The 12,876-nt window shown below is 39.8% G+C and overlaps 1 protein-coding gene across 7 annotated transcripts in view; it reads right to left on the reverse strand.

The window, feature by feature from the left end:
• Positions 1–289: 289 nt before the first annotated feature.
• TRAF3 (TNF receptor associated factor 3) overlaps positions 290–12,876 on the reverse strand; it is a 70,224-nt gene continuing 57,637 nt past the window's right edge. For all 7 annotated transcript variants that reach the window (XM_064713577.1, XM_064713575.1, XM_064713572.1 and 4 more), the window contains 2 exons: positions 9,252–9,426; positions 290–8,067 (listed from right to left, as the gene is read on the reverse strand). In XM_064713577.1, the coding sequence (XP_064569647.1) occupies positions 7,496–8,067; positions 9,252–9,426 (747 nt within the window). In that variant the 3' untranslated portion in view covers positions 290–7,495. The remainder of the gene's footprint in view (positions 8,068–9,251; positions 9,427–12,876) is intronic.

The raw sequence follows: 12,876 nt of genomic DNA on the forward strand, positions 1-12,876 counted from the left end.
CATTCAATTTATTTCTACTGTTTGCACGAGGGCTCTCAGCTCTGATGTTAGGATGAACACCATCTCCTGGTTTATTCCAGCAGAGTTAGCACATGGAAAATAGGATTCTGACAGAAGTTATGGGAAGTTACCTGTGCAGAAGATGGGAAATGCCACAGTAAAGCTCTCTTGGGTGTGTGAGCATAAAGCACAGAACAGCCATGCAGTGGGCTCACAGAGGAGGAACGATGCACCCTGGGCATCTGCAAGTCAACAGCAGTCATTCAAATTCAACACACCAGGTTTTTTAAAAAATATTATTTCCTACTTATTTATTTTTCCTTTAATAACACAGTTTAGCATTTCAGAGTTCAGCATTCTACACTCTTACACACTGTCCTTGTTTATTAGCATTTAAACACAAAAAGACATAGCAAGACCTCCAAACACAAATAAATACAAAAACACAATATACAGTAAACCGAAATACAACATATAATAATGCTATTGGGAAATTAAGACATGTTGCTAATTTCTTTTTTTTATTATTATTTTAACAACATGGTTATTGCTGAGCAATAAATTATACATTTTAAAATTGTTTTTCCCCCTATAAGAAAAGGACGAGAACCACTGGTTACCAGATCACTTGCACTGTATCCTTACAGCTATTGATAATTAAGACAGGCAGAATATACACAATCAAATGAGGCTGGCCTTCTTTGGTCTTTGTTTTTGATCATAAAACTGAACACAAGTGTACCGTTCACTGAAGAGTATGAGATTAAAGAAATGGATACACAAGTTTCAAACACATTAATTTGTACATTATTCTCAATCACTGATGTCTTTTCCATAGATAGTTCTCACAGAATTTCTTGGAAACAAATGTCAGCTTTAGTTTTCCCGATTTTTATGTTGTTCCATGCATCTTAAAAGGTTATCCTACTTGTCTAAGAGAAATGGACCTACATTTAGCCCATCATCTCCTAATGGGGTATTTTTCACAGCTCTCTAGTCACCACTAATTCATTGGAGTTTTATACCTTGTAGAAAAAATCCTGAACTTCCCCTTTTTTTTTTTTCTAAAAAACTGAAAAAAAAGAAGTATTAACCGAACAACAGCGATAAGAAAAACATAACAGGTGGATTACGCGATGCATCAGCAACGATGGAAGCTTGTACCTTCCCATTCCACAAGTACAGATTATACAACTCTCTGCCAGTGATGCAGGTCATAGTTGGAAGATGTGTCCTTTCAGGTGCGAGCTAGATTCAAATACAAAGCTCAGAACACTATGCAAGAAAATGACCTTACGAATGGTAATGCTGGTTTATCTCAGTAACCCTTAGACAGAGTCAAATTTTATCACTACGCATCGCACTGCCAGCAATGGAGCGTGTGAACACCGGCATTGCTAAGAAGTTAAAAAGTCCTTGCAGAACTGGCAACCAAATTAAAAGCTTAGTTCCAAAGGACCAAAAACACAAACACCACATAGAGACAACAAACCCTTCCCTGAATGGGTAGGTTAGTAAGCCACAGAGTCGGGATCCAGATTTGAATTCCACATCAAGTCTGGGATGTTTGAATCCAGGGTTTTGGTTCAGGTGCTTCTCTGTGAAATTCAGAACTTATTTGAACCCTAAGGAACTAATCCTAACTTGGAGGGGAAATAATGAAAAAACACAGCCGAATATCTACGCTGACATCATGAAATGGAAGACAGAAGCTGCAGTCTTGACCATGTATTAGAAGAGAAACAGGAATAGTCAGATCCCTTATGCATTGTAGAATTCTACTCTTCTAAATCTTAAGAGGATGTCCCTGAATCAGCAGTCCAAAGTTTTCTACAACCTTCCTATCTGGTGCTTCTCTGCAAAGGCCTGGATTAAGAGGCAAGAAAGAACAATTAAGCCCTCCAGATTTTGGTTTACAGAAAAAGGGAGAAAGCCCCACAAGGAAGAAATGGTCAGTCACACTGATTGGTAGAACAAAGATGAACCCACTTCACTGTACAATGGTATTCTCCCTCTTTAGGTAAGAGGAGCATCAAACGAGACTGGTTTTGCTGGACAATTCTGAACAGACAGAGCAGGACACAGTTTGCTGCTGTTACTGACACGGACATGCTGTGCTGGCCTTCCCTCCGCACGCCTGGGCCACCACGCGTGTACAACCCCAAATCACGACAGCTTGTATGTTTAATTCTAGCCCTTACTGTCCTGACGTGGGTCTTCAGGGTATGTCAACTTATTTTCCAGTTCCTTTAAGGGACAAATGTATTAAAAGAGTAAAACCTCATGATTCACAGATAACAACTAGGGAACTGGAACCTCTCATTCAGTTCCGGCTCCAGGAGATTCCTTTTGTGACTCTGGGCAAATCATAACTCATCCTTGATTTCCTTGTTCCAAAAAAGAGAAATAGCACTTGCTATACAGTGTACACAATATTAAAAACTCAGATTAAACTGCCAAACCAGTCATTTTTATTGCAGTAGCTTTGACTTCTAGGTCAACCAGAATATCAAGGTATTGACTGAACGGGACAGAAATTCCAGGGAAGAGGTCAAGATGCTTTTTATCATTTTCTGTTCCAAATTAGAGGAAATGATTTGCAGTCAAAAAGTTGCCCATCACTATAGTTATTTAAAATACAGGAATCTCCAAATTATCAGAGCATGAGGAAGAACACGTATCCTAAATCACAATTCAGAGTCTTCAGAAAAGCTAAACAAAGTGTTTGCTACATACAGGTCTTCAAACCTGAAAGACATGAATCAAAGTCTGCCCTTAGCCAAGGTCCTCCTTTAGCAGCAACAAGTTATATTTGCACCAAGTGATCAAGTATAACTTGGAGGAAAGGGTTTTGTTTCATCACTTCTACATAAAGAAAAGACTTTGCATATTTATGTGCATGCACGTCTGTGTGTATATGTATGTACCTACACACATACAAGTAATTTACAGAGCAAAATCTAAGAGATTAGGTATGCAACCCAAGAATTTCCCCCTCACCTATCTGTATATTTGCATAGTTAAATCATATCAAAGGCATCAATACTGCAGTCATGTTTTTCACTCTTCTGCAGTGCAGGCAGCTTTCCTTGTCACTCCCTACACGCTTCTCTGTCTTGGACCAAAAAGCACCAGTGCTTTAAAAACTGAACAAAATATCAACAGATACCCTGCACTGTTGGTGAAATGCCTATCCCAGGTGATGGAATACAAATACAAATAGGTGGTAGCTTTTAAACTCCAGTTCAGCAAGCCGTAATTGTGGCAAGCTGAGGAAACAGAAGCAATACAACCGCAGCCTAACATTCATGGGTTCAACACTTAAATCCCAGCTAACACAAATCTCTATTACCTTTGCATTTGAGAAATTCACCAGGCACAGAAACAGGCACATATCTTCATCTTTCCTTTTCCAAGTAGAAAACACCACAAGAAAAGGAAATAAACTGCATTTCATTTTTTTTTCATGTTTTTAAAAATCTAGCGTGTTTTTTCCATCAAAAATATGCCACCCACCATTCCCTTTTCCTATTGCACATTCTCTTTGTGAAGAACAACATTTACAGTACAAGGCTGAAATCAACATTGCATATTGTAAGTCAGCAGTTGAAGGTGTACCATGTAGACAGTAACTGAAACAAGACCCCAATTAATTCGCTCAGAGAAGCAATGCAGACATGGTCATGCATCATAACTGCAGGTTGGTCTTTAAACACCCAAATAGTTTCATCCTGCTTAGGATTCAAGACTTTCTAGCTAACAGGTGCACTCATTCTGTGCTGAAGAGTGTACACAAAGGGCAACATCCAGATTGTCACACACTGGAATCTCCCTAGAGGAAGCTGGAAACGGAAGAGGTTTGTACATAATTTGGAGCGTCACCGCGAAGAAAGAACACCAGCAAGAGACTTCAGCTGTGTGCTGCTAAGAATTACTACTAAGTAGAGGACAATAAGGTTCCACTGAACAAACTCTGTTCAAAGTAATGCAAATACTCTGGGACCCCCTTGCAATAGTGGCAGCCCCCAGGAGTTTGCCAGGATTCAAGGGTACACATGGGGGCAGGGTGTTGTCCCACGAATCACTTTAAACAGACAGTCCCTAGAAAACTTCGGATATCTCAGTCAGGAACAAAGAGAAAAAGGAAAAAGGGCATTTCAGCGATGAGAGAAACAGTTAAATAACTTAAAAGTGTTGAGTAAAGCACCAGGTATCTTTTCCTTTCAACTTAGAGAATATACAGTGGCCTTGTTTTCACAAAATGCTACATACTCCTTGCTGGAAAGCAGAGGAAACCGATTTCTATGTACACAGTAAGAACTCTACAGAGATGGCCTGTGAGTTCTGTGGAGAAAGGGGTGTTACAGTCAAGGCTTCAGGTATTCCACAGCAGGCGGTGTCTACATTTGTGTAGCAAGATCCTGGATTTCACAGTACGCAGGGTTGGCAAACTGGAAATTCTCTGGCAGCTTCATGTAGTTTTAAAAAATAAGTGCAGTAGGCCTCCGTTTTATTAACTGTGATAAAAAGCACATATGCAAAAATATTTTTATATCGATAGCACATTACTGCATTATAAAAGCTGCCCAAGTGAAGCTGAAGATTCTGGCAGCTGGTGCTTTTGGCACTTGGGAGATGTGGAAAGCAGCATAGAGATCTGTGAAATACAACAGTGACTGATGTTTCTGCTACAGTGATCGGCATTTAGATAGTTAGCAGTGTTCATATTTTAACTTCTCTCTGAAGTTTCTGAGTCAATATCCCACCAAGACGAGATATTCAGATCTCTTAAAGCTACTAGTTTAGGCTGTGTGCAGACTCAGGAAGACTTCCCTATTGGTTTACACATTCACATGTTTCAAAGTCCTCTTTCAATCACCAAGGCTGGAAATGCTTTTTTTCCTCCTCTTTTAAAGAGCTTGGATTTAGAAGCGCAATTCTGTCACAGAAGTTGGAAACTGTAGTCACAAATCTGCAGAATATGCCGGGCCCTGCTTATACTCAAAATCTCCTCCAAGTCCCAGATTGAAACAGGATATAAATTGTTTTGTGATCGCCAAACGGTTTCATTTAATTTTACAAGACATGCATTAGCAATGGGAGGAGAGTCCTTTGGACATTTCCACTTGGGAATCCTGTTTTCAGTAAAATTCTGTGATGCACAAACACAAAAGCTCAGCTGCCTACATTCACAATTATTAAAATGACACAAGTCGAGCGAACCTTCGCCCTAAAGCGTAAGTGATGGGTTTACTTATGCAGCCTGCATAAAACTGCAAGTGCCATACAATGATATCTAGAGATATAGATGCAGGTATATCTATAGATATTTATCTCTTGTGCAGAACATCCTCCTTCCGTGCTAGAAATTAACTGCTAGCACGTGCCTCCATAGTTGAGCTTGCACCTGTTGACAGCCACGTACCATAGAGGGAGTACAGTACCCGGACAATGGAAGGCAAGAAAAGGAAGACAAGTTGCTGCTGACAGTCAGGACAGTCAGCAGCAGGCAGTATTCTAGCAGGTGCCTGGAAAACCCATGAAGACCACTTAGCATGCATTGTATATCCATAAATACTTCTTGCAGGCACTGTGTGTGAAGGCACAGCCAAAAAAGACAACAGCAAAGACAAGCTGAAATACAAAGGCATGAATTCAACTGCACCTTAGACAAAAATTGTGACTATGCCTCAAAAAAGCAGAAAACTGATACAGCCTGACGTTAAAGGCTGAGATGCAACAGGTTTTTTCAAGCCCATGAAGGCTGAAAACACAGTGGTGCAAGCCTGCTCTGCTTAAGCAGGATTTTAAAGAGCACCACAGTCAGGCTGTGTCTCTGGACTTGCTTGTCACAGGCTATTAAATAGAAGCAGATGAACACAGCAGGTTGCAATCAGCATGTTTCAGGGCTAGCAAATGCTTTTCACTACAGTTGAGGCTGTTACAAGAAAGAAGCCCATGCATTCCCCATTAGGATGCTTGTCTGCTACGAGAAGCTGCCACGAGCATCCATGTTCACAGCCCCAGAGTTCTCAGATGGATTAGTTTCAAGTGATGCCACCTTACAGCCACAGGCATTAGAGGAGAAATGTCGCCTGCCCTCACAGTGGCCATGGAGACTGTCCAGTCCAAGCTCCATAGGAGCACTGAGCATAACGTTTTGGCACCTCAGTGGGATGGATTCCACCATGGCCAAGTCATAGAAGCTGCAGGAGCCAAAGGAGTGGGCTTTGGCTTCTGTTTCGTACATTGCAAGGTACCTAAGGGCTCTGAAGACAAGGCTAAACATTATGCCTGAAGTCCAATCAAACTACCATTTCAGATATCAGAATTAATCTGAATAAAAAGCTATGGTTTATAAGCAGCACAGCACATCTAAGGCACATGTATGCATGCAAGCCACCATCACTGTATTAAGACATTGCTGGTTTGTCTTGAAGCAATGGCTGCTAGTACAGAACAAACATAGAGGCTTTTTCAGCACTAATCCTCCTCCCCAATACTGAAAATACTATATACTGCTGACAGCATAATGTGCAACATATATAGCTTGATTGGAAAGCATGGGGCAGAACTTTAAAAAATGTACAGGATTCCGTTTAGAACTCCAAAGTTCAACAAATGCCCTATTTTAGGGTGAAAACAATTATAAATCTGATAATGATGCACAGCATCCATGAGTGATTTTTCCTTAATTTTGAAATAGTGTCATTAACTACGACATATATTGTAGGTTTACATTTCTAAAGAGAAATAACAGAATTGAATAGTTTTTTTTCCTATCACAAGTGATAACCAGTGTTTGATATCTTCTATTTTTTCTTCCAAGAAATATCAGTCTATCAACAGTTTTAAAATAAAATGTTTTCTGTAACAATAGAACTTTAAATAAAAATATGATTTTGATTCAGATACTTTTGAGAAGACATGGATACTTTTCCAAGATCTTCTGACAAAGTAATTATTAAAACAGAGACCAGATGAGGCCTTAAAAAGACAAGATACTATATTTCAGACAAGATTGCACCTCAGTTTTTCAAAGAATATCATAATTGCAACATTACTTCATCTTCTTTTAACATGCTGACAATTTCCAGCTAGCCCACATGTGAAGGGTTTTTCTTGTATTCTAGCTTAAAAGAAATAAAAGTCAGTAATTGATTCAGCACATACTGTATATGTCTTTTCACCTCCAATTGACTAGATAATTAATAAGTTAAAAAAAATCCTCTCTGACCATAATCACTATCCTGACGAGGGATAAGTGATTCGTCAGAGCTCAAGTGTTGCTAGTTCTATTAAAAAATATACCATGGTATGATTTCTTAATGTGTTGCTACTTTCGCAATTGGACCCTATGCAGTTATGCCTTCAAACTCTTCCATCTGTTCCACAAGGTGGTTCTGTGAGCTTTAGGACCTCTGATTGAAGACAAACTGATATAAAACCCCCAAACGGAGTTGCCTTCTGCTTAATCCGCCTCCCCCAGCGTATGTCAGGGGTCTGGTAGATCCGATGTATCCACTATGACTTTAATAAAAATAGTATCATCTTTAATATACGTTCCATTCTCTAGAACAGTTTGAGCCACAAACACTGGGCAGCCAGATGCAATGTTCATTTCTCCAGTTGGCTTCTTGAAGCTGCTGCTGTTCGGATCTGGCTTGAAAGCATCTCCCAAGTGGCGCCGAGACGGTCCCTGATCCATGAGCATGAGAGTCACTTTCTGTTTGAAGGGCCAAGGAAGCAAAGCATCGTATTCTCCACGCATGATGACAAAAAACAGAGACAAGTGCGTCCCCTTTCCCATGCCATCCCCATTCAGATAAACCCTGGCACACATCTTGTAGCCAAAGTATCCAGTATAAAAGGGTTGGCTGTACAGGGACAGAGTCTTCCCCATGACTGCTTCTTGCTTCCGACGTTTATAGTCTCGGATTTTCCAAATCAGCACGCCGTTGTAACTCGCGGTTTCCAGGACCTGGAAGCGCAGGTCCATGTCAGCCAGCCGGATGTCGTGAACGCTCAGCATCTGATCGTGCCTGCTCAGCTGGGTCTCCAGCAGGCCTGGCAGAAACACAAAGGATGGGGGTGAGAAACCTGCTGCTTACTAAAGGCTCTAAAAACCAACCACCAGTGCTGCTACTGTGTATGAAAATGCTTTCCTCCCCAAGAACCAAAGTGCATTTGGCCACTGATAAAGCAATTTCTACAGGCTCTAATTTGCTGGTTGGCATCTAGGTTAGTTGGGATTTTTACAAATGTGGGTGTTAATTGTACATGCAGTAAAAGTCAAATATTCAAATCACCTAACAGAGTTTTCCTGGTCACTAAACAGTATAACTAGAGGCTTCCATTTTTTGAAAGGAGACTTGGTAGCATTAACTGCAAATTTCTATTTAGCAGGTAAGACCTTGGAAGCAGTTACACATCCTATGTAATCCCTCTGAAATTCAGAAGCATTCCTGATCACTCAAAACATTCTTTTTAGACACTATTTGTCTCAGAAGCACAGTGCTGTTACAATGTAAAGTTCTTCATTAAAAAGACAAAAAATTCAAGCTTAGATCTGTATTATATGGTCGTTTTCTTAGTTTGGAGGGAGAGCTATGTTTTCTGTGTCCCCTTTCCCTTTCATGTTACTCTTTTGTTTTGTTACTGGTAAAATTGGCCAACCCACAATATTGAGAAGCAGATGAATTCATACGGCAGGTTTATCTTATATAGGTCTACTTAAATGTTCTTTGTCACAAACATTTAAACACTTGCATATCATCTACATTGTCCTGCTGAATTCCAGTCTTTATTCAGAAGTACAATAACCTCATTCTTAAGCAGATCTCAGTTTTCTTAGGATCAAATACACCTGTCTAACAGAATCAGGATGGGTGGTTTCAGGTGGATAACCATACTGATCATTCACAAGGGAGAAGAGTAGTAAAAAATGTCAATACTATAGACTATATTTAAAGAAGTTGCTGAAAGCTAGTAGCTATCAAAGATCAATTGAGAAACTGTTTATAATGAGCTAACAATGCAGTCAAGACAAGAGTCAATAAAACAAAAAAGACAATAATCAAGCCTAAGAAAAGCAATGCCACACCAATAACAAATGAAATACACAATCTCCTACTCAAAAATCAGAAGAATCAGCATTATTGATGTTTCCATATAAAGTCACAATGGCAGTGCCACTCAAGGGACGCCGTTTTCCTCTCAGCAGCACTGCAGCCCATTGTGCTCACACTCACTTGTATTCCGAGCTCCTTGCCCTGCAGTTTTATCAACACTTTCCAGCTCAGTCACTCTGTTCTGGAGGGATTCCACGCTGCTCTTCATGCTGTCAGCCTCCTCCCAGTTCTGTCGGAAGGGACGGATTTCTTTGTCCAGTTCTTTGAGTTTCTCTGCTTGACTGTCTATCACTCGCTTTACAAAATAATAGCATATGAGTTAAAATAACACAAAGACATTCATTTATGCAAATTAAAAAAATATTATATGTTGGTAATAGGACTGAATTCCAATATAAACACTTTTTGGTTTTGTCTAGTATTTTAATAACACAAGCCTTGAAAATTTAAAGGAATAGCCCAGGTATTTATGAAACACTTAAATATTTAGTGCTGCATAGGTAGAGCACTATCAGAATTAGCAATAGCCTTATTTTAAAAAAGGGACTTGTTAGCATGTACCTCTTGTCTAAGGTAGTTTGAATTTGAGTTTTTTTTAAACCTTTCAATATCAGAACAATTTTCTGAATGTCTCTACATTGGTATTATGGGCTGATACCTGTTGGGTTTCATGTGACAGTACTTAAGCAACAAAATATGGGCACAGCTTCCCGTGGTGTGGATCAAATGGCTGCCCATGTGCACAGGTTTATATTGGTTTACAGCAAAATAACTTATGCCTCCAGGAAAACATCATTATTCTTGCACACATGGAACACGAGTACACACATGTGCAAGCTCCCAGCTCACATAAATCAGTAATCAAAGCCTAAGTTATTATGTGCCCACAACCATATCAGAAGCCCTCAAGAATGTAAGCAAAATGATCACTTCTGTCCCCTTAAGAACCTTTAAAATTCCCACTCTTACTTCCTAAACTCAGTAACCCATGCATTTTGAAGGTATTTTCTGTTGAGTCTTTCTAAGAAAACAAACAAAAAAATAGCCCAGCTGGTTTTGGAAAGGCATGAAATATAACACTCAAGAAAGAAATAGACAGAAAGGCCAGTATTCTCTTAAAGAGGGACACTGCAATCACCTCAGTATAATAAAATATAAAGAACATATTTCCCAGTCTACCTCAAATCTGATGCAAGAAATACACAGCACTTCACATTATCACAGCTAATTTGGACTAGCAGGAATTTTAGCCAGAACCCTATAATCAGTTGTGAAGTTCAAATGATAACAAAGTATCTGAGAGAAGAAACTACTTTTGCTACCACCTACAGTTAAATTCCAAATCTAACTTTATAGCTTTAGAGTTTATCATCATATAGAGCCAACAAAGGTAAAAATGATTTTTCATTTCTTCACAACAGTAAAGTGGCAGTTGAGTACAAAACAAGAAAATAAATTTCTTTTGCATTTGCCTTCTGGTTGGCCATGTGGATTCAGTGTTCCCCACTGATGGGGAAAACCCTTCTGCCCTTTGAGCCATTTGCTTTTAATCACGTGGTTTCGGTTATACTGAAAGTCTGTAACCATTAATTGAAGGTTGTCAGTCTGATGAGCCAGCTAGCAACATCAGGTTCTAGGAGTCTTATTTTTTGTCTCAAAACAACTGAGCAATCTTACATATTTCAGGATTAACTATTTATTTCTATGCTCCTGTTTTAAAACAAGTTATGTATCTCTCACATCCAGAATTAGGGCTCTGTGAAGGAAAGCTGTGCACTGGATCATAAATGCCAGGGGTATGGGCCCAGTAAATATATGAAGCAGCTTGCCTGGACTTATGAAACACCACCTACCAACCCAGTCACACCCTCCCACCTGGGCTGATGGTAATCAGACAGTAGAGCAGGGAAGGGCTGTTTGCCATATAAATAAGGAAACATACCACAGCATGGCCTGACTGCATGTGAGAGCAGAACCAAAGGATTTGGCCACTAGTTCACAGTTAACATGCAAAAGTAACTCAAAATATGCCCAAGTCTGATATTCTTCCTTTACTCATACCAAACATGAACTTTCCAAGGCAAGAACAGTAACGTGGCTGGGGTTTGCACAGTGCCTCACAGCTTGCACCTCTTTGGACTAACACAGCATCAAACAAAATAAATGATCACGTTTTTATGTGAAAGGGGAAGTGCTAAACATGCAGAACAATTGTAAGCTATTCTTTTGGGAGAAGTTTACCCAAAACTGTTATTAGGGACCCACTTCTCTCCATCAACCTGTGCAACATTCCACCTTTGTACATGCATAACCAATTCTGGTTTAGCTGCTTCTGTTTCACATTGGCAAATGTGTAGCATTTTTATCTACTGCACCTTGACATGGGAATTCAAGAGATATAAAATAATCAGAAATAAGACTTCTATTTAATTTTTTAAAAGCAGTGGGATCTCTGTCTTTTTACCCTACAGGGAGTCAACCTCCCTCCTGCTGGGAGATAGTGATGTACTAAATCTGAATTTAATGCAGCAGTGGAGATTTTCACTCTAATTATTCCATTAGAAAGCACACAGATGTCTCACACTGTACTCATAAATTTTCAAGTAGATATCAATTTTCTGCATGCACTTTTCATTCTAGCAACTGACCTCTCTGGATCATTAATCCTGAGTTATGTGCTTGAGAAACCTTTGTGAGCTCCTTTTGATGTTGATTTTCATATAGGGTTTTGTTTAGTATTTCTACCAACTTCCAGAATTTTAGCACTATACTTACTAAAAGAATTTCAGAAAATGTCACAAGGAACTGAAGAGCTGTAATGACCTTTCCATTGCAACTGATAGGGCGAAACTGAAAAGCTAAAGAACAGACTAGAAAAGGTACTGCTTGACTTGGAAAAGAAATCACGTGTCCTTCTCCTCTGAAGGAAGGTATTACTCATCAAATCATTTTATATTCATGAGGCCACTGTTTCTTTTGTCCCTCAGTACCTCACTTCTCCACCCTGCTTACAATGGGATTACTCACAGGCTTCCATTTCCATATGAAGACTGGACACTGCACGTGAAAGATCCTCTCCACATGACAGCAGCCAAAAAAAGTATCACACACCCTTGGTAAAAACACTTTCCCTTGAGACCAATATAGAGAAAACTCATCTGAAAACAAAGCATCTCTAGGCTGAGGCTCCTGCCAGTGCCCAGACTCCCTTGATGCATTTACACTGGCTGTGTCAGATGCCTCACAGTGCAGATGATGCTCAGTGATGCTGCTGTCACTCCCCAGCCAAAAAGGTCACTGACAGCCAATCTTGGAGCTGTACTAGACATCAGGAGCATTTGCAGGTTTTGGGGGACTAAACAAATAACCCTTGCTCAGAGCTGAACTGGCTAGTGCAGTATCTGTGGCTCCCAGGTAACCACAGCTGCTCAACACAACCCAGGGAAAGAACGGCTCACAAAAGGTAACTAATTCCTTCCATTCCTGGTGGGCAACAGAAGGAGGCTGACCATGTTGTCCAGGAAAAAACAAATTGAGGCATGGTTCCAGGATATCCTTAACAATCAGACTGAACCAGGAAATTCTGCTGAGTGGAAGGAAACAGGTTGAAAAAGCATTGAAATACAGTTTGGCTTAAAATAACTAAATTGAAATAGCTGGCAAGAGGAAGTAAAGAACAGGAGGGGAAAAAAAAAGAAAAAAGATCAAAACATTTTTTCCAGTACTTATTACCACCACAAAGCCA

Source organism: Zonotrichia leucophrys, chromosome 5 (genome assembly GCF_028769735.1).
Source record: "Zonotrichia leucophrys gambelii isolate GWCS_2022_RI chromosome 5, RI_Zleu_2.0, whole genome shotgun sequence".
In the NCBI taxonomy this organism is placed as follows: domain Eukaryota; kingdom Metazoa; phylum Chordata; class Aves; order Passeriformes; family Passerellidae; genus Zonotrichia; species Zonotrichia leucophrys.